This window comes from Leopardus geoffroyi, chromosome A2 (assembly GCF_018350155.1).
Source record: "Leopardus geoffroyi isolate Oge1 chromosome A2, O.geoffroyi_Oge1_pat1.0, whole genome shotgun sequence".
NCBI lineage: Eukaryota > Metazoa > Chordata > Mammalia > Carnivora > Felidae > Leopardus > Leopardus geoffroyi.
Window position 1 is genome coordinate 123,354,258 of NC_059331.1, and position 21,546 is coordinate 123,375,803.

Here is a 21,546-nt window from a genome sequence, read left to right on the forward strand (position 1 = left end):
CAGACTGGTCTGGGAAAAAAGAGAAAAATAAACAAATTACCAATATAAAAAAAAAAGATTATGTCATTATATATTCCACAAATATTAAAAAAGATAATAAAATAACATAAATACACCTATTTAATTTCACTATGACCTGTAAACATACTTTGCATGACTTGGATCCTTTTCAATTTATTCGGACTTGTTTTATAACTCACAATCTGGTCTATATTGATAAATGTTCTGTGTTCACTTGAAAAGAATGTGTATTCTCTATTGTTGGGTGTTCTATGGATGCCAATTAGGTAAAGTTTGTTGGTAGTGTTGCTCAAATCTCCCTTTCCTTGCTGATTCTATATCTATTTATTCTATCAATAATTGAGAGAGGAATAGTAATGTCTCTAAATAAAATTATAGATTAAAATTTTTTTGCAGTTCATTTTATGTATTTTAGTGCATAAGTATAAAGGATTATAATATCCTCTTGATAAATGGATAACTTTATCATGCAATGAACTTCTTGATCTCTGATGATAATGTTTGCAAGAAATCTACTTTGTCAGGGGCACCCAGGTGGCTCAGTGGGTTGAGTGTCCGACTTCGGCCCAGGTCATGATCTTGCAGTTTGTGAGTTCAAGCCCCACATCGGGCTTGCTTCTGTCAACATATCAGTGCAGAGCCTGCTTCAGATCTTCTGCTCCCCTCTCTCTGCCCCTCTCCTGCTTGCACTCTCTTAAAAATAAATTTTTTAGGGGGTGCCTGGGTGGCTCAGTCAGTTAAGCATCCGACTTCAGCTCAGGTCATGATCTTACAGTTCAGGAGTTCAAGCCCCGCATCGGCCTCTGCGCTGACAGCTCAGAGCCCGGAGCCTGCTTCAGATTCTGTGCCTCCCTGTCTCTCTGCTCCTTCCCCACTCATGCCCTTCTCTGTCTCTCAAAAATAAATAAACATGAAAATTTTTTTAAATAAGTTTTTTAAAAAAATCTGTTTTGTAAGATATTAATGCAGCCATTCAATTTTTTTTTTTTTTTTTTTTTTTAGTGTTAGCTTGGTATACCAATTTCCATCCTTTTACCTTTGGGATATTTTGTCTTTTTTATATAAAGACAGAATATAATTGGGTCTTAGCATCTGAAAATCTCTGCCTTTTTATTGGGGTGCATAGGCCATTCACATTTAATGTCATACCTGATATCAGCTTAGTTTTAAGTCTATGATCTTGCTATTTGTTTTCTATTCATTTCATATGTTCTTTGTTCCCTTCTTACAGTTTTTTTTTTTTACCTTCTCCTGGATTAAATATTTTTATGATTCCATTTTATCTCTTTTGTTGGCTTACTATCTATATGTCTTTGTTTTATTTTAATTGCTTTACAGTTTATAGTATATCTTTTAATTTATCTCAATCTACCTTCAAATGATATTACATCACTTCATGTATATTAGAACTTCACAATAGTATACTTCCATTTCTCCCTTCCCAGCTTTTTATGCTATTGTTGTCATACATTTCATTTGTATATGTTATATATCAAAGTGTTATTATTATTTTGATTATTTTGTTCAAATAGTCAACGATCTTTAAGAGCTTGAAATGATATGAAAAAATCTTGTATATTTATCCATCTAGTTACCATTTTTTTGTGTACCTCATTCTTTTGTTCAGGCTCATATTTGTAACTGACCTAGTTATCCTACTGCCTCTCATTAACATTTCTTATAGTGTGGGTCTACTGGTGAATTCTTTCAGCTTTTATACATGGAAGGTATTTTTGCTGGTTTTAGAATTCTTAGTTGAATTCTTTTTTTCTGTCAGCATATTAAAGACATTGCTCCACTGTCTTCTCACTTGCATTGTTTCTGATAAGAAATCTATAGTTATTCTTACCGTTGTTCAATTGTACATGAGTTTTTTATTCCGCTACCTGTTTTTTTTTTTTAATTTTCTCTTCATTACTGCTTTTGAATAATTTGATTATGACATGTTTTGGTGTAATTTTCTTCATATTTTTTTGTGCTTGGGCTTTACCAAGCTTCTTGAGTCTGTGGATTTATAGTTTTCGTCATTTGGCAAAATTTTGGCCGTTACTTCACCAAATATTTTTCTTCCCTCCTTTCTCTATTCTTTATGTTAGGGACTCCAGTTACACATATATTAGGCTGTTGAAGATGTCCTACAATTCACTGATGCTCTTTACAATTTTTTTATTGTCTCATTTTGGATAGTTTTTCACTAGTCTTTTCTTCTGCAATGTCTAATCTCATGCATTGTATTTATTACTAATCTCATCCAATATTATTTGGCCAATACCATCCAGTGTGTTTTCCACATCATACATTGTAGTGTTCATCTCTAGAAGTTTGATTTTGCCTTCTTTATATCTCCCATGTCTCTAGTCAACTTCCATACATATGGGCTTTAGTTATAAGAACAGCTTTAATGGTCTTGTCTGCTATTGTAACTTGTTTCAGTTCTGGGTTGGTTCCAATTGTTTCTGTCTCTCTCATATTTTCTTGCTTCTTTGCATGTCTAATAATTTTTTATTGGATATTGGACATTGTGGATTTTACCTTTTGGGTACTGTATATTTTTATATTCCTATATATATCCATAAACTTTACTCTGGGATGCAGTAATTTGAAAACACTTTGATTCTTTTATGTCTTATTTTCAAGGCTTGTTAGGTGAGACCAAATCATCATTTAGCTTACAGCTAATTACTCCCCTACTAATAAAACAAGACAATTAGGAGTATTCTACTCAAATCCCTTTAAATTATGAGATATTCAAGGCTGGCTAGTGGGAATGGGCACTTTTCCTGCATTATATGAAGTATGAACATCAGGACCATTCCCTCTAATCCTTAAGTTGAATGGTTCTTTCCTGATCTCAGGTACCTTCCTATCTTTATTGGTCAATCAGTGCCTTGATGTATACTGTTTAGATCTCTGGAGCTCTATATCTCTACAGCTCTCTCCTCTCTGGTACTTTATCTTGTTAACTTTAGCCACCATGGCTCTCCCTGGATCCTTTATTCAACTCTTCAACTCAAGGAATCCATCACATCTGCCAGAGTTCCCCCTCCTTATTCTGCCTGGAAACTCTCTCAGGAGTAAGTTGGAACAATCATAGGGTTTATTTCATTTGTTTCCTATTTCTTGGAGATCACTGTTCTTCATTTCTTGATGTCCAGTGTCTTGAAAACATATTCTTCCATAGAAGTTGTCTTTTATTATTATTATTATTATTATTATTATTATTATTATTTCAGGTGAAAGGGTAAGTCTAATTCTTATTAGTCCTCTTTGGCAGAAGCAGAGGTCCATAGACAGTCTTTGTCCACACTTCTCACTTTACACAATTGATTTTTAAATTTCATGAACACCTTTAAACATTCCAATTTCTAGAACATTCAGTGAAGGAGAAATTCCTGCTGAACTCCTTTTCTGGAATTTGGCAAAAAAACCCCTGTAGGGCCCAATTATAATAAATCTTTTGAGAGACACAAATGGTGGCTATCTCTTATATCTCTGTTAATGTAATCAGACAAAGTTAAGGGCAAGTTCATATTTCTGGGCAACTATAAAAAATTATGGCAGGCCCAAGAGGCTATGCTGTTTCAAACATGACTAAAAACACACTGAAAATCATTCATTCATTTGCATCCTACTCTCCTAGTGACCCTGTAAAGTTTAGGCCCTCAGAGAATCTTGGCTCAGAGGCCCAGATCTTTTTATGTTAGCACATTTCTCCCTTAGGGTAAACAAGGTATTTTCAAAGAACATTCATTCTTTGAAGTCAGTTTGAAAATTAGTGCTGCAGGATTCTAAATAGTACCTCAGCAGCCTGACAGAGATAATGTACAACTGCAATGTGTTCACTATGCCAGGATGTAATTTACTCTTTCAGCATACACCCCTTCCTTCTGTGTGTGCCTCAGCTCAAAGCGTTTGGGATTAACCAACTGTGGTCCAGTTTTCATCAGGTTTCTTTCTGAATGCGTACAATGTTGAAACTTCAAACCACAGTGGGTTTGATCATACTGGGCACTGAATTGTGCTTGGATACTTCTTCTCAACGATTAGAGCTGTCACCACTGGTTCCCAGGGGTTAGATGAGGGGTAGGGGCATTAAAAATAGTTAAATTGACTCCCTCTGGTCATCAAATGTAATAGGATCTATTAAAAAGAAATGTTCAAAATGTATGCTAGTTTTTAAAAGTCAATGTACCCACTGATCTACCTATCATTTAAAAAAAATCTAAAGTAGAGAGTTTTGATGAGCAAAGAGGAAGAGATAAATGAGACCAATCAATTTCTTTTCCACTCATGCCACCAAGAAGAGCTTTAGTCCTGGTAAAGATTTTTGGCTAAGATAGCACAAGTAACTGAAACCCAATGATCTATGTTCTTATGATACCAAAGCAGTGATAATGACTGATGTCATGCTAGCACATCAATGAAATTAAAATACAAAGTTGTTCACGTCCAAGTTTGTATACAAACTTGCTAGTGTAGGGACACACCTGACTCCATGTGAAGCAGTGGAAAGTTAAGAGTTATAGAGGGAAAAAGGGGTAGATATCAGAAAATGTCTCTTCTTTACTTACTTCACCCTATTCACTGAATTAGGGCTATGGGCTCAAGAATTCCATCCATTAAAAAATCAAGTTTTACATTTATTTGTTCAATAGAACATAGTGTCTATTCACTCCTTCCCATACCCTCCTTTTTCAAAAAAATTTTTTAATGTTTATTTATTTTTGACAGAGGGAGAGACAGAGCATGAGTAGGGGAGAGACAGAGAGGGAGACCCAGAATCTGAAGCAGGCTCCAGGCTCTGAGCTGTCAGCACAGAGCCCGACGCAGGGCTCAAACTCACAGACCACGAGATCATGACCTGAGCTGAGGTTGGATGCTCAACTGACTGAGCCACCCAGGTGCCTCCCCCCATACCCTCCTTTTAAAAAAGCTGTTTAATTATTTTAAATATTTGGGGACAATTCAGTTATAAAGGACACAGGTAAAATAGAAGGGCTTATTGCAGGTAATAAAATTTAATTCACAATGCCCGCATGACAACGTCATAGCAGATATTTTAGCACAATATAAAAATGCAACAAGACCTGATGTGAAAGATTTGGGACTTAGTTTGTTCTTCAGTTTTACGCTATAGGAGTTCATATGGGCTAGTCACTGGATGCAGGATGGGCCTGGTGTCCAGGTGCTGGGTTAATATCTAACACCATTCTCCACTGCACACTTTCTGGCTTGTGTTACCTTGACTTGGGTTTAATGATATGTGGCAACAAACTTTACCCATAACAGAGTCTGACTAAGAGACAGTCATTTTGAATTCTGTTTTATCTCCGTGTAATTCATGTCTTAGTCACAATCTTCAAGGAGGGTATTTTTATTAGGTACATGGTTTCCATTTGCATAAACAATCTGGTGAAAAACTGCACAAGGGTGCTCCCTAGGTATTATGTGATAAGACACCTTGAGTGAATTATTTGAATGAACTTAAAAGAAAAGACTTGAGAACTGATTTCACATATACGAGTAAAGAAAGCCTGTCACAGCGATTTAGAGACAAAAGCTAGAGGTTGCTTCCTTTTTAACAGATATGTGAGGAGTTGTGTTCAAATTTCTTCTTATTTCTCAGTCTGAATACCCGTATTTGTTCTTCAATGACATTAGAACCAAGGTTAGCATTCGGTGCAGGCAAGTGTGAATCAAAGAGAGTCTGGGACTCTAACAAAACCATGTACATGTATGAAGGAGCCACGAGGAATAAGCCCATGTCACAACTGAAATAGTAGATTTCTATATAAGGCAAGAACAGTTTTCTCAGTAGGACAATATAAAGTCTGAAGGATAATATAATCTGAACTTTCAGGTTTGGGAAAGAGTAGAATGCTCTTTGTGAAAAGTAAGAGCAGCATCCATGGAGCATATCACAAGGTAGCTTCATTCTAATCTGTTTGGTTGAGATTGCCATCCAAAGCTTGCCTTTAAGACTTATTCTTGCTGACCAAACTGCTTTCTACACTCTGTATGTTCTCCAATAGGTGGGTTTCCCAACATAGTGATAACACTGAACAGGTATCTGTTTTTACTGAAACTAGTAATTCCTCATTAAAAGAAAAAATATAAAAACTGAAAACATGGAACATTTCCCATTTATGCTGCACAATTCGCAAAGACTTGTATTCCATTCGAATCAAGTCCACAGTCAACTTTAAAGTTAAAATGAAAAAAATGGCAAGTGATAAAGCGAGAGTAGAGAATGTATTTATGATGAAGAAAGAATGGTGGGGAGGAAGAGATAAAACAATCATCTGTAAATTATCGAAAAAGGGACAGACTACTCTTTAAATGTAGTGAAGTGGTTTTTTTAGGGTATAATATAAGAATATATTAACAACCATGATTTCAATTTTAGGTGTAATTCTAACAAATTGCATTAAATTGCACATTTTATGGAAAAGTATAATGGAAATTATGTTCTTACCATCTGTTTTCTTTGAATCATTTCCGACATTGGATTGATCCTTCCTGTCTGTCTTATTTTTACCATCTTTCAAGTCACCTGAAAGTAATAAACATGACAAACAGTATATAGCTAAAAGGGAAGTTATAAATATCCTTAAACTTGTCAAAGTAAGTAGAGGAAAAAGAAGTGCATAAGTTTAGTCACGAGGGGGTACATGTCTGAATGCAAATATCTTTTATAGCCACATATTAGGCCTCAAAAATTAGATTACAATACAGAAACTAAGACAAAGCTCCTGTTAAACAATGTTTGCTTAATCCAAGAATGTTTATTTTCCAAGAAAGGCAGTTCAGCTTTATTATTAGGCTGTGGAGTGAAGAAAAACTTAAGTCAAATGTAAGTTATACCAGGTAATAGCTATTTAACTTCTATATGCTTTAGTTTCCTCATCTGCAAAATGGGGATAATAATAACTACTTTATAGACATAATATAAGGACAAATGTATTTAAGGTATTGAATAAATCATCTAGCCCATCACTCAATGACAATTGTTACTGTAAAACAGAGCTATAAATAGTATTCTAAGTAATGAGCTTGTTGAAACATGATTCGTAAATGTTAAAAAACACTATGCAAACAAATATACAATAAACACGTGTCAAAAACTTACTTAATTCATTTATGAAGGAACCAGACAGATAGCGAGGATGGTATTCAAGGGCATTTAAGGAAATGGGTATTTATAGGCATTTTATAAAACTGTTAAAATAAGACGGTTGTGTTGGAAATAAAACTGGTTATGTCGTACAATAAAATCAAAACCTTCGGGGGGTTATCTCCTCTAACAGTCAAAAATCTGTAAGTTAGCATATAACTTCATAGCACCTAGGCTTGAGTCAAATAGTAAATGCCAAAGTTAGACATAGTCATGTTCTCCCACAGCCAGGGTCATCAAACTATAGCTCATGGGCCAATCTGGAAAGAAAGGTTTTTTTGGAAACAGTCATTTATATATTGTCTGTGGCTGCTTTCATGCTATAGTGGTAGGAGCTGTATGGTTGCAAGAGAGACACGCAAAACCAGGAATAGTTACTGGCTGGGTCTATGCAAAAAAAAAGTCTGCTGACCCCTGTCTAAGATAATTAATCCCTGGGCATGTGTGTTCAACAGTATGCCAGTGTGACATTGAAAGGACATGGCACCCTTTCCCCCAGCCTTATTCTCAAGTTTTGGAATTTTTTCTTACAGTCTTACTGATGACATCTTTCTGTTGTAGCCTGCATAAAACCCAGAATAGATTACAACTAAAATACTGGTACCTATTGAAGGGAAAAGACCCTAAGAATAATTACAACCAGGAAGAAGTGAGCAGGGTCCTATCTCTTTTTGCTTTCTTTGTGCCAGGCAGTGTGCTAAATGCTTTGCATGCATCATTTCATTAAATTCTTGTAACAACCCCATTATGAAGGTACTACTATTGAAAGTAGATAAATTCATCAAAGATTAATTCACTAAAGGATCAATCTGCAGAATAACAAACTCATCAAATGATTGAAGAGGTTTTCCAAGTCTGAGTTTTCTTCTAACTTCCCTGCAGCCACTCTGTCATATACTGGTTGGTCCAGCTTTGTTGAACACAGTGCACTGTGTATGCCCATAACCTTGCATATGTGTCTCCTTCTGGCAGCACGACTGCTCCTGTTGGCTACCGTGGATCTGGTTTAAGCCATTCGACTAATAGTTTTTGCATAAATGGCCAATTGATCTTTCTACAAAGTGATTTTGTTTAAACCGACTTGTGAAGAATTGACATGAAACTCATATTGTCATCTCCATTTTATGGCTCTGGAACCTAAGGCACGGATAAAGTAATTTACTACAGTATACATAGATGGGTTTGATTCTAGAGGCTAAGCTCTCAACTACTGTATCTTGCAACTTCCCTATGAAGCTTAACTTTCTGATTTCGGGCTTCTGTTCACTGTTGCCATTTCTAAATGCCTTTGGTCTACAGATTTATAAAGAAATGATTATATAAGGAAAACTCAAGACCATTTTGTGTTGTGGTACATTAACAATGTAAGTATTTTCAATGAAATTCGACAAATCCTAAGTTAAGTTGGGAGTCAGTAAATTCTCCAAGTTTCCTCTTAATTCTGAATGGGATGAATTGGCTGAAGGGATTGAGGAAAAAAGGTCAACTCTAGCCACAGTGTAAGCAGGAGGAGTTCAAGTGAAGGAAATGGTCACCACCCTTTACCACCATTAATGGCCAAAGAGAGGATTCCTTTGGAGGTCCCATGAAACAGTTCAAATACTGGCTTCTTCCTGTTTTAAGGATGCCAGAGATAGATTCAAGGATCTTAAGCCCTGTGGTCAAATGAATTCCCTGCAGAAAAATGATCTTCCTTTCCCAAATGAGCCTTCACACCCCTAATGCACAATGCTTTATGCCTTCAGGGTTTCCCTGGACTGGAGATTTAGGTACAGCTGCAGCAAAAGACCAGGATGTCTTCCAGAAGTCAGCAGCAGGGGTTCAATTTGCTGGATTCTAGCCAGCAGCTTGTGGCAGCCTGCCTTCTCCTCAGTCAGGGTTGGGGAGGCTGATAGAGAAAGTACCTTGATGGAGACCAGAGCTTAGGGGATCTCATAGTTGCTGAAGAGGACCACACCTCCAGAACCCCACTTAACCAAAATCCTTCGGTTCTATCCTGGAAGTATCTTGGGCGACCACAAAGAAGGGTGCTGGGAAAGTGACACATGTTTGTTTGATGATGTTCCTTGAACATAACCCATTAGGTAATTTCCCATGGGTTGTATATGGAGTAATGGCTGATGTGAGCTGTTATTCAATAAACAGGGGAAACAAAAGAGCCTTTCTGCGCAGTTATAAATCATTTTAATTAGGCTCCTGTAACACAGTCTCGAACCACCATTAGCCTTTCTTATTATTGCTCAAAATTGACTTATTTTCCCATCTCTTATTTAATACTTAATTTTTAAGGGAAATGGTAGACTGTTGATTACTTTGGGAAATAAACACAGTTGTGAAGCCAACCCAGCCTAGCTGAAAACTTGGGCTCCTATTTGTTCCTTTCAGGCTTTCCCTCTTACAGTCTTCAAAATAAATTACTGCCACCTTTGCCCTCTCTGGGTATTTGTTTGTACCCATTTCATAAAATTCATAACCATTTCTATGGCTGGCATGTTTATGTTCATTGGTTTCTCTCCCTGACCAGACCCGGGATTGGCAAACCATGGCCCATGGACCAAACATGGCCCCAGTACCTGGTCTTACATGGCTCACAAACTAAGAATAGTTTTTACATTATTAAATGGTTGAAAAAAGGGAAGAATATTTAATGATGTTTAAAAATTGTATGGGATTGAAACTTGAATTTTCATAAATAAATTTTATTGGAATATGGCCATGCCAATTTGTTTATATGTTAGCTGTAGCTGCTTGCACTAAAACAGGAGTGTTAAGCAGTTGTAACAGGGACCGCATAGCTCCCAAAGCCTACACTATTCACTATCTGGTCTTTTACAGAAAAAGTGTGCCAATCCCAGGAATAAACAGATCATAAGCTTCTTGTGGACCTCCACTGAGCCTCAATATTTTTCTGATTTCCTGTTCTCCCCAGTAGTGCCAAAACTTGCAAATAGTAGGGACATGCTGATTATGAAATATAAAATTTGGACTCGGACCTGAATTTGACTTGAAATCTCTACTTAGTGGTTTCTTGACCTTAAGAAAGTGATTTAACCTCTCTGAGTTTCAGTTTCCTCATCTGTAGCTGATTGTGAAATATAAAATTTGGACTCAGACCTGAATTTGACTTGAAATTTCTACTTAGGGGTTTCTTGACCTTAAGAAAGTAATTTAACCTCTCTGAGTTTCAGTTTCCTCATCTGTAAAATGGGAACAAGGTATGTACCTCCAGAGTTGTTAGCATTTTTAAATGTAGATAAAATCTCATGTACAACGTCTGGCAGATGTTAAGCATTCATTAAATGTTAGAGATATTACAATGACTATGTTTATTAAGGGAAAGCCATTTTTTTACCCACTTTCCTAAAAGACAAACAAATAGGGAAGAAATACATCTTGCCTCTCTCAGGAGCCCTTACATATTCCTCCTTTGGGAAGGAGAGACTCCTCTAGAAGGAGGAGTTTGAGAATGCAAAGCTCAGCCCAGCCACCCATTTCTCTGGTTCCCAACTCCCTTTGAGATGTGTTTTCCACAAAACATACACCTTTTCAGCCACTCCAGAAGCAGCCTGCTGGGGTGCTAGGATGCTGGGGTGGTGGCGGGAGGCAGGGGTGGTGGTCCTAGTCCCGCCTGCTCTGCCAGTGTCTGGTTGGCTAAGCTCAGCTCAGGGCAGATGTGTGACATAGCCCATGTGCTCAGCAGACCAAGGTCACATTTTCCAATTCAATTCTAGTTGCAGTAGAGCTAATATTTTGATCATGGACTTTTTGATTCTGGTATCTCTCTCTTAGTTGGTTCTGACCTCAGGAGTGGATGAGATGGGGTCTTTTGCACTGCCCTCTAAAACTCCAACAGGTATATCATAAATTCTTATAAAGCTGAACATATTTTCTGGACCATGATGCACCTGAATACAAAACAAACGAGCTATGAGCAGTCTCTAGAACCAGGCTGCTGAGGGTCTGGACAAGTGGATAAAGGCCTTCTCTACCTCCTATGGTGGTCATGAGGTTACCTGAGGGAATTTATGTAAAATTCTTGAAATATGATATGAGCTATCATCATTATCATATGTATTAAAATACTGTTTTCTGATTCTACATGTTATATATGTTCATTATAAAAATAACTGGAGAGTGTCGTGCTAAGCACCTTCTATATATTTCTCATTTACTCAGGCTATGTAGCATACATAATAGCTATAGTATGGCCCTACGAAGCAGGTAAGAGAATACATACATAAAGAGAGGACTTAACACAGCATCTGATGTAGGCGCACCTGGGTGGCTTAGTCGGTTAAGTGTCTGACTTTGGCTCAGGTCATAATTCCATGGTTTGTGGGTTCGAGCCCCGTGTTGGGTTCTGTGCTGACAGCTCAGAGCCTGGAGCCTGCTTCAGATTCTATGTCTCTCTTTCTCTGCACCTCCCCTGCTCGTGCACATGCATACTCTCTGTCTCTCTCTTTCTCTCTCTCAAAAATAAATAAACATTAAAAAAAAAAAGCCAGCATCTGGTGTATAGTCAATAAATCCTAGTTTGTTCTATTGCTGTAATTGTTTTTTGCTATCATTATCATTACTGGAAGCTCACAAGTGGTCCTTGCTGTGAGCAGATATTATTACACACATTTTACAGAGACAGGAGAAGGTTAAGTAACCTGGCCATGGCCACTTAGAAGTGAGAGGCACAGCTGTAACTTGAATCCAGGTCTGTCTGACTGCAAAACTACCTTGCCACAACCTGGCATTTGACAGCTCCAGAGACTCTGAACTTCCTGCTCTTCCCTGAAGAAGATAACCAACTCCATGCCCTTGTGCCTTAGCTCACCTTGCTCCCTCTGTCTAAGAAGTCCCAGTCTCCCATCTGACCAGCAAACTTCAGCATTTAAAGCAAAGCTCAGGCATCACCACCTCCTGAAGTTTTCTGTGACATTTCTCCATTCCACAATCCCCAGATGCAACAAAGCTAACGTCTCTTTTTTGACATGATCCTTGGGCATTTTATCAGCCATACTACTACTGTTACTAGCTCGGAATCACTTCTGAGGATGTTCGTACCCCTATGAGATTGGGGACTTCCTATGGCTTTTCCATTTCTAAATTCTCAGTGCCAAGCACAGTGCTTTGCACATAGTTATTAACCAATAAATATCTGTTGCCTTAAATATTAAGAAATCATCGACAGTAAGTACAATCATCCAGATCATCCTGGTACTTTTCTGGTCTTAAAACCTAAAGTTCTGGGGCACCTGGGTGGCCCAGTCTGTTGAGCATCTGACTTTGGCTCAGGTCATGATCTTGTGGTTCACGAGTTCGAGCCCCACGTCAGGCTCTGTGCTGACAGCTCAGAGCCTGGAGCCTGCTTTGGATTCTGTGTCTCCCTCTCTCTGCCCCTCCCTGATTCATGCTCGCTCTCTCTCTCTCTCTCAAAAATAAACATTAAAAAAAAATTAAACCTAAAGCTCTGCATGCAGGAAACCCCTCAGTCCCAGGCAAGGTGGTCACCCTAATGTATATACTTACTCACCTACAGATGGCCAGACACATACTATAGGAACAGACCCTAGATAGACCAGGGCCCCAGCCCTGCCTACTAAAGGGATAGTACATATGGAAGACTGATTTTCCAGTCCACCCATCTGGGCATAAGCCCTCGGGAATGTGCTGGGATTGTTAACAGGTATTTCCCCAGTGGATAGGCAGGCACTGGCCAGAGTCTCCAGAACAGCTGGGAAAGGCCTGGAAGGTATAAATCTCCCCAGAGAGAATGGCTCAAGCAAGGCTCTGGTTGCTTTTGATGGGATCCTAATGGGGTCCACAGCCCAGTGAGGTGTGATCAGCAGCAGCTGGAAGACCACAGAAGCCCTGTCCTGAGAGCCGTCCTCACGGGTGTGGTTGTTGGCCAGTTTCCATTCATCACGTCATCAGCACCCCGAAAAGAGCCTTTCACCGGTGAAACTGTACTCACCATTCTGTTGTTTTTCTCCTGAGGACTTCTCAGCTTTGGAATTTTTCCCACGAGGGTTGTCGCTTTTGTTTGTGCGAGTTCCGTTGACTTGATTCTTAGCTTCCCCAGATGTCTTTTTCTCAGCTTTGCCAGCCGCGCCTTCTTCAGCCTGGCTTTTGGCTTCCATTTCCTTTTGCTTCTCCTCCGCGGCCAGGCGAGCTTTTTCCTCTGCTTCCTTCTTGGCCTTCTCCTCTGTACCCAGGGCAAGTTAGGAAAGGCACAGAAAAGATAAAAAGAGGTCACACTATTAGGGAAATTGCCTCTTTGAACAAAGCCAAGCCTTTGCACTGAGTGTTTGGGGTATATTTTTGGTTAATTCACATCAGATTAGTGTATATATTCAGGAAACCAATAAAATTGGTTCATGGTGATGTCATTTGTGAAATCAGTGGATTATAAGGGAGGGCAGGGAGAAAATAATAATAATAATAAGGATAACGATAATTAATAAATCAAGATTATAATTGGTATTTTCAATATTATCATCAGTGACTTCTCTTGAGTGTGTCCTCTATGCCAGGTATTATGCTAAGTGCTTTTCAAGGAATACTTCCTTACATTCTCAAAATAACTTTAAGCAGTAGCTATTATTACTAAAACCATATTTTATGGAAGTGAAGTCAAGGCTCAGGTACATTACAAAACTCTCCTGTGCCACTGTAAAAATTGGAGTTTCATGTAGATCTGTTTAGGATCTGGAGTTTAAACATAAACAACTGATTACAAAACAGAAAGACAGGAAAAATAATTGCCACTAGAACAGTACAGTTTCAGGTCACTGTGAATTTAAAAGTAGGATGAGGATGGGGCGCCTCGGTGGCTCAGTCGGTTCAGCGTCCGACTTAGGCTCAGGTTATGATCTCACAGCTCGTGAGTTCAAGCCCCACACCAGGCTCTGTGCTGACAGCTCAGAGCCTGGAGCCTGCTTCGGATTCTGTGTCTCCCTCTCTCTCTGCCCCTAACCTACTCACATTCTGTCTCTGTCTCTCTCAAAAATAAATAAACATTTAAAAAATTTTTTAAAGGGGCGCCTGGGTGGCGCAGTCGGTTAAGCGTCCGACTTCAGCCAGGTCACGATCTCGCGGTCCGTGAGTTCGAGCCCCGCGTCGGGCTCTGGGCTGATGGCTCAGAGCCTGGAGCCTGTTTCCGATTCTGTGTCTCCCTCTCTCTCTGCCCCTCCCCCGTTCATGCTCTGTCTCTCTCTGTCCCGAAAATAAATAAACGTTGAAAAAAAAAATTTTTTTTTTTAAATTTTTTTTAAAGTAGGAAGAGGATAATTAGGCCTTACAAAACACAGGTCTTCAAACTGTCCACAAGATTAGAGGTGGCCTTTAGTTTGGCCAGGTATCCTGGTCTGTATCTTCCCCTTTAGTGACAGAATGTCAGCTGTATTTCCAATTCTGCTTACTATGAAAGGATCTGGCTCTGTGTTTCATCAAAAACATGGCATAATTACATATGGTCAAGTATTCATGAAAAGATAGATTGGCTCATTCAACTGATAGTTTATTGAATAGCTACAGTGTCAAGCACCATTTTAGGTGCTGGGAATGTAGCAGCACGTAAGAATTATGAAATAGAAAAGATCATAATTAAGTAAACAAGTCACTAAGATAATTTCAGGTGGTGAAAGGGTTTTACAAAAATGGTTAAGCAAAATAATATGATGGAACACAATAAACATAAAGGAGGGAGGTGGCATTGCATCAGAAGGTAAAGAACGTGCTATTTGACCAGATTCTTTGTCATGAATTGCTGGCTGTGCAATAATTAGGGGAAATGGCATATAAGACAGAGGAATTTAAAAATGTCAAGGCCATGAGGTAGGAATGAGTGTAGAATGTTCAAGGGATATTGAGTTAGTCAGTATGCCTAACACAAGTTTAGAAGAGGTTAGTGACAGATGATGTGGTCAAATGGCCAAGGACATGCAGAATTGAGATCATGCGGAGGCCTTGGAGGCAATAAAGTGGCACTTGGTTGCAGAAAGTGACACACACCTAACAGAGACCAATCATCCCTTAGGGTAGAGGCTCACCCCGTTTAGCATTCAACTGACTCAAAAGGCTTTCCAGATTGTGCCATCCATTATAGAAAACATTATTTCATTTTTTAAATCTAGATGTGTTAAAAATATCCTACACCTCATTATTATCAGGGGTCCTCTTGATTTCCCTTGGTTAGTGTTGGTCCTGAAAAAGCTAGCTTTCACAGACGACAAGTTTGTTTTTAATCTAATGGTCACCAGAGTGGTTGTTTCCCCTGTTTCACCTGGTTAAGAGCACAAAGCCCAAATCTGATCCAGGTTCACATGTCATTGAACTGTATTGTATTTTGTGGATGTCGATGATCTCTGGCTTCATTTGGCTTCTCCCGCCCCTAGATTTGCCTGGCTTCAGTGTCCTCCTTAATATATTATGAAGTTTTTATTACTCTTTTCATTGATTCATCTATCCACCTATCCAACTCAATGCCTTGGTGTCACCCCCGACAAATTAAATCGTATTCTGGAGGGAGAGGGGCAAGAATAGGATATTTTAAATGCTCTCCAGATGATTCTAACATGCAATCAGGATTGATGAGCACTCATTTAAATTTTAAATGTTTGCCATTCACTATTTCCTGACATTCTACTTCCCAAGAGGATGCATTTATACTTTACAATGAAAAGGCGAGGAAAGATTTCTTTACAAAATAACTTAATTATGCACATATAGAGTATGATATCTCTTCTGACTTCTACAGAAAAGTACAACTAAAGAGTAAGAAGATGCCCCTGCAGAAAATAGTGAAATGGCATTCTCAGTGGACTACAGGGTCACAGGAGGCCCCCTGGAATGTTCGCCCAGACTTCCTCTCACCCTCGCATAGTGCCCGAGAGACAGAAGTCAAATGTCATCTCCATCACTGAATTCCCAGCGCCTGGCACATAGAAGACGCTCATGGAGTATTCGTTAACTAAGTGAAAATGCACACAATTGGTATGATTTGCCCAATCTGCCAATGAACCTGACTTGTACATATTCCATCTGTAATCTAGACCTGTGTAAAATACAGAAAGCATACAAACTCTAAAGTCCTATCTTGAAAGAGTTAGCCTTTTGACAAATGTTGGTTTCCTTAACCACTAAATACAGGTGAGTAAAAAAGATGACTGTACTTACTATATAGAGAGGAAAAGTGAGGGGGAGGGGAATTCACTCACATTCAGGTAGCAGGTTAAATAATTTATGGTCCCCTCACAGAACCCCCACTGAATCTGTGGCAAACTTTCAACATTCAAAATATCCACAAGTCAAAAGCAACTGATAAAAACTGAAGGTGTTAAATTCTGGTTTGCTACAGAAGAGCATAAAATATGTGAGCAAGAAAAATTTATTTGACAACTGAGTCAGAACAATTTTCTATGGAAATCTAGCAAGGAAAAATAAAAACTGGGAGAAGGTACATTTCAGAAACAAATCCATTTTTGCTCAACTACAGCTGACAGCGGTCAATTAATGTTTGAATTAATGAATGGCAGCTCTTAGGACATTACAATCAGATCCCAGGCAGCCTGCCCTACTATATGACTCCTGTCCCTGTGGCAACTGTGTTCCAGCACGTGGCTTTGCCATGTTCTTCCACTTCACTACTCTACTCCCATCTCTCCATGATTCTGCGAAATAACTGAAATTAGTATGAACAGCTATCAGCACCCAGTGATACTACTCAAAATAAGTAGACAAAAACAAGCAAACATATAACTAAGAAAAAAATCAGCAGAAGGTGTGTTTGTGCCACTGTAAACAGATTATCATATATTTTCAGACATGCAAGATACATAAACCTTTCCTACAAAGAGAAAAAGTAGACTAGCGCACAATTAATTTGTGCTATAAGGTTCCAACGATAATATATATAGATTTAACTTGTCAGGTCTTAGATTTAGCATCCATGGCACTCGTAGGCTTCTAGACTAGTAGGAAACAAATGCCATAGTTCAATTGCATTTCCTTTTGCTTCCCATTTCAGGATATCTGTGGTGATTTGACTCATTATGAAAATGGCCCCAACCAGCAGCTAATGAGTAAAGGTAGAGCAAAGCAGAGCAGGGCCCTCATGATCCACAAATCTTGCTTCTCCTTAGAGCTGGTCCTATCCCACGCTGCATGTTATGCATTCTGGGAGAACTACATTGATTTCATTTCATCTCCCTTTCTGAATAATGGTTTGTAGTCTCTTGGTTAAAAATGGTATTGCACTAGTTATCCCTTGGTAAAATTTTCTGAATTGCCTTCTTAAACTACCTACAGAGAGAAAGAGAGAAAAGGAAACTGAAAAACAACCAAAATACTATATGAATTTTGAATAGTTAACTCTTAGTTGTACACAAAAACAACAGAAAAATATCTCCAGCTATCTAAGGACCCAGAAGGTGTTCACACAGGATCTTTCTAAAAACTGAAGCCAAATGCTCTGGTTTCTCTTCAGATCACATAAATCTTTCACCTTTTAAAAACTGAAGCCAAAAAGTGCTCCAACTGATAGAAAAATTCAACTAATATTAGAAACTTAAGAATAAGGAAATATATTAATGATGTACAATAAAACTAGTAAATCTTAGTGTTCAATGGAAATAATTGTTTAATACATATAAAACTTGATGCAAATATTACAAATAATATTAAAGGTTAAGTTAATTATAAAATAATAATCTACTTATAATCACCTAGATTAAAAATCTCATAGTATTTCAACAAAAACAGTGATTATGTAGGAAATAAATAAAAATTCCATAAATCAGCATTTGCAAAGGAGTGTCATTATATACAATTTCTTAATTTAATTTTTTAAAATGTTTTATTAATTTCTGAGAGAGAGAGAGAGAGAGACAGAGTGCAAACAGAGGAGGGGCAGAGAAAGAGGGAGACCCAGAATCTGAAGCAGGCTCCAGGCTCTGAGCTGTCAGCACAGATTCCGATGAGGAGCTCGAACCCACGAACCGTGAGATCGTGACCTGAGCCAAAGTTGGACGCTTTAACAGAGTGAGCCACCCAAGCTCAGCCATACCATTTCATATTTACATTGATACACATAGGTCAATAAAAATGTAAAGGAAATCTCTGATAAAATAAAAACAGGATATATTTTAAAAGACCATTTATAAAGTTAGCTGTGGGGTAGGGAGATGGATTAAATAGATAAAGGGGATTAAAAGATACAAACTTCCAGTTACAAATAAATAAGTCATGGAGATAAAAGCTAGAGCACAGGAAATATAGTCCTACTGAAAATATTGTAGAAATATTATATGTTGAGAGATCGTGACTATACTTATCAGGGAAAAAAAGAACATAAAATTAAAAGGCATAGGACAAACCAGTGCAGGGCAGAAGTTGCAAGATATTTTGTCAAGTGATGAATTACCATCCTTAACATATAAAGAGTTAATATGAATCAACAGTAAAAATATAAACATTTTAATGGAAAAATGAAGGGGGGATATAGAGAAATATTTCCCATTTCTATTGGGAGATAATATTAGTTGAAAAAAATTGCCAGAGAGAAATTTGATAATATATATCAAGAGCCTTACAGTTTTTCATCTACTTTGACAGAGGAAATTTCACACCTAGAAATTTATCCTAGATAAATAATCATACGTAGGCTCAAAGACTTTTAAACTTGCATGTTTTTAACACTGTGATATGCAATAATGAAGAATTGGAAACCAAAATGTGCAGAAATGGAGGAATGATTAAACTATGGTATCACATACAATGCAGACATTTAAATCATACTTTCCAAGAATACTAGTATGAAGATAAAGTGCTCAAAATAGAAATAGTAAAATGAGGGGCACCTGGGTAGCTCAGTGAGGTAAGCATCCGGCTCTTGGTTTTGGCTTAAGTCATGATCTCGCAGTTCCATGAATTTGAGCCCCACGTCAGGCTCTGCACTGGTAGCACGGAGCCTGCCTGGGATTTTCTCTCTCCCTCTCTTTCTCCCCCTCCCCCACTCACACTATCTCTGTCTCTCCCAAAATAAATAAATAAACTTAAAAAAATGTTTAAAAATGAAATAGTTAAATGAAATACAGGACAATATTATACTATGATCACAATGTATGGGGAAAATTTTTACTTATATATATGCATGATAAATAAAATTAAAAAGAATTACATCGGGGGCACCTGGATGGTTCAGTTGGTTGAGGGTCCGACTTCAGCCCAGGTCATGATCTCATGGTTCATGAGATCAAGCCCCACGTAGAGGGCTCTGTGCTGACAGCTCAGAACCTGGAGCCTGCTTCTGATTCTGTGTCTTGCTCTCTCTGCCCCTGCCCTGCTTGCACTCACTCGCTCTCTCTCTCTCTCTCTCTCTCTCTCTCTCAAAAATAAGAATAAGCATTAAAAAATAAAAATAAACCAGCAATAGCACGGCTAGGAATTTACCCAAGGGATACAGGAGTGCTGATGCATAGGGGCACTTGTACCCCAATGTTTATAGTAGCACTTTCAACAATAGCCAAACTATGGAAAGAACCTAAATGTCCATCAACTGATGAATGGATAAAGAAGTTGTGGTTTATACATACAATGGAATACTACTTGGCAATGAGAAAGAATGAAATCTGGCCTTTTGTAGCAACGTGGATGGAACTGGAGAGTGTTAGCTAAGTGAAATAAGTCCTACAGAGAAAGACAGATACCATATGTTTTCACTCTTATGCAGATCCTGAGAAACTTAAAAGAAGACCACAGGGGAGGGGAAGGAAAAAAAAGTTAGAGAGGGAGAGAGCCAAACAATAAGAGACTCTGAAAACTGAGAATAAACTGAGGGTTGATGGGGGGGGGGGGTTAGGTGATGGGCATTGAGGAGAGCACCTGTTGGGATGAACACTGGGTGTTGTATGGAAACCAATTTGACAATAAATTTCATATTAAAAAAAAAGAAAAGAGAAGAAAAAGAAAAGAAAAAAAGAATACATCAGAATTTCACTAATAGCTATGTCTGGTTGGAGAGGTTTGGAGTGATTTTTATTTTCTTCTTTATATATCTTACTTATATGTCAGCACTGTAACCTAAACACAAATTATTCTTACACCAGAAAAAAATGTTTAAAAAGTATTAAATACTAAACAAAAATTGATCAATATTGAGCCTGGGTGGCTCAGTCGGTTAAGCATCGACTTCGGCTGAGGTCAGGATCTCATGGTTTGTGAGTTCAAGCCCTGCATCAGGTTCTGTGCTGACAGCTCAGAGCCTGGAGTCTACTTCAGATTCTGTGTCTCCCTCTCTCTCTGCCCTCCCCGACTTGCCCTCTGTCCTTCTCTGTCTGTCTGTCTGTCTGTCTCTCTCTCTCTCTCAAAAACAAACATTAAAAAATTTTTTTAATTGATCAATATCGATCAGACTTGCAAATTGTTATAGCTACACATCTTTGTTTGGGAACAATAATTTTCAGCCCTGAGAGCTGTTAAGAAATATTGGTTTAATCTTTTCTAACAACTATGGGTTCTGGTCTAGCTCGCTTTGTAAATCAGGTTGGTCAGTAAAACCAAGACTTTAGATCCCATTCTAATCCATTTAATAACAACATAGGTTCAAGTGCTCCATACAGGTCAGGCTTTCTTGAAATCACGGTTTTCTGATAGAAAAGAATAGGCAAAACAGCCTGGGATAATCTGGTACAAACTGATCACCAGAGGGAAAAGAGATGCAAAGTGAATTTCTTAACACCAGTGAACTAGTCAACAGCATTACCGGGAGGCTGAAAATGTAATAAAGTATTAGATATAGGTTAGTATTTTTACCACCGTCTTCATAACTCTGCACTCAAACCTCTAACTTTCTTTTCCAATTTTTTAAAGTAACAGCTATGAGTTATCAGGCACTAACCACACACAGGCTCTGTTCTCAGTGCTTTTCATATATTATTTCTGTTCTTTGCATCAGCTCTGTGATGTGTATTATCATCCCCAGAAGGTAATTTTCTCAAGAAATCTACATGAATCTGTCAAAGAGCACAGTGCAAATAGGGATTCAATTCTCCATTTCCCCACTAACTGAAATTTGCTTTGATATTCAAACTATTCTCCCACAAAACATACATAATCCAGGCTTTGTGCCTGTGTCCACTCCCTCCTTGTTATATTTTTAAATATAGCACCTCCTTCAGGACTCAACCTCAAGCATCCTTGAAGTCCTGGCTACAGGATGCCTTCCCAAATACCCAAATAAGCAGGTTTAGGGAAACGTCCCTTTATGCTTCCAAAATAGCTTAACCATATCTCCATCAGCGTACCTAATATTTTGTAATTATCCGCTTTTATTTATCTGTCATTCTTAAAGGGCCAGTTTT

General features: G+C 38.3%; 1 protein-coding gene across 8 annotated transcripts in view; it reads right to left on the minus strand.

Moving 5' to 3' along the window:
- Window positions 1-21,546, minus strand: part of PDE1C (phosphodiesterase 1C) — a 524,818-nt gene that overhangs the window by 57,786 nt on the left and 445,486 nt on the right. For all 8 annotated transcript variants that reach the window (XM_045495246.1, XM_045495245.1, XM_045495244.1 and 5 more), the window contains 2 exons: window positions 13,161-13,391; window positions 6,497-6,574 (listed from right to left, as the gene is read on the minus strand). In XM_045495246.1, the coding sequence (XP_045351202.1) occupies window positions 6,497-6,574; window positions 13,161-13,391 (309 nt within the window). The remainder of the gene's footprint in view (window positions 1-6,496; window positions 6,575-13,160; window positions 13,392-21,546) is intronic.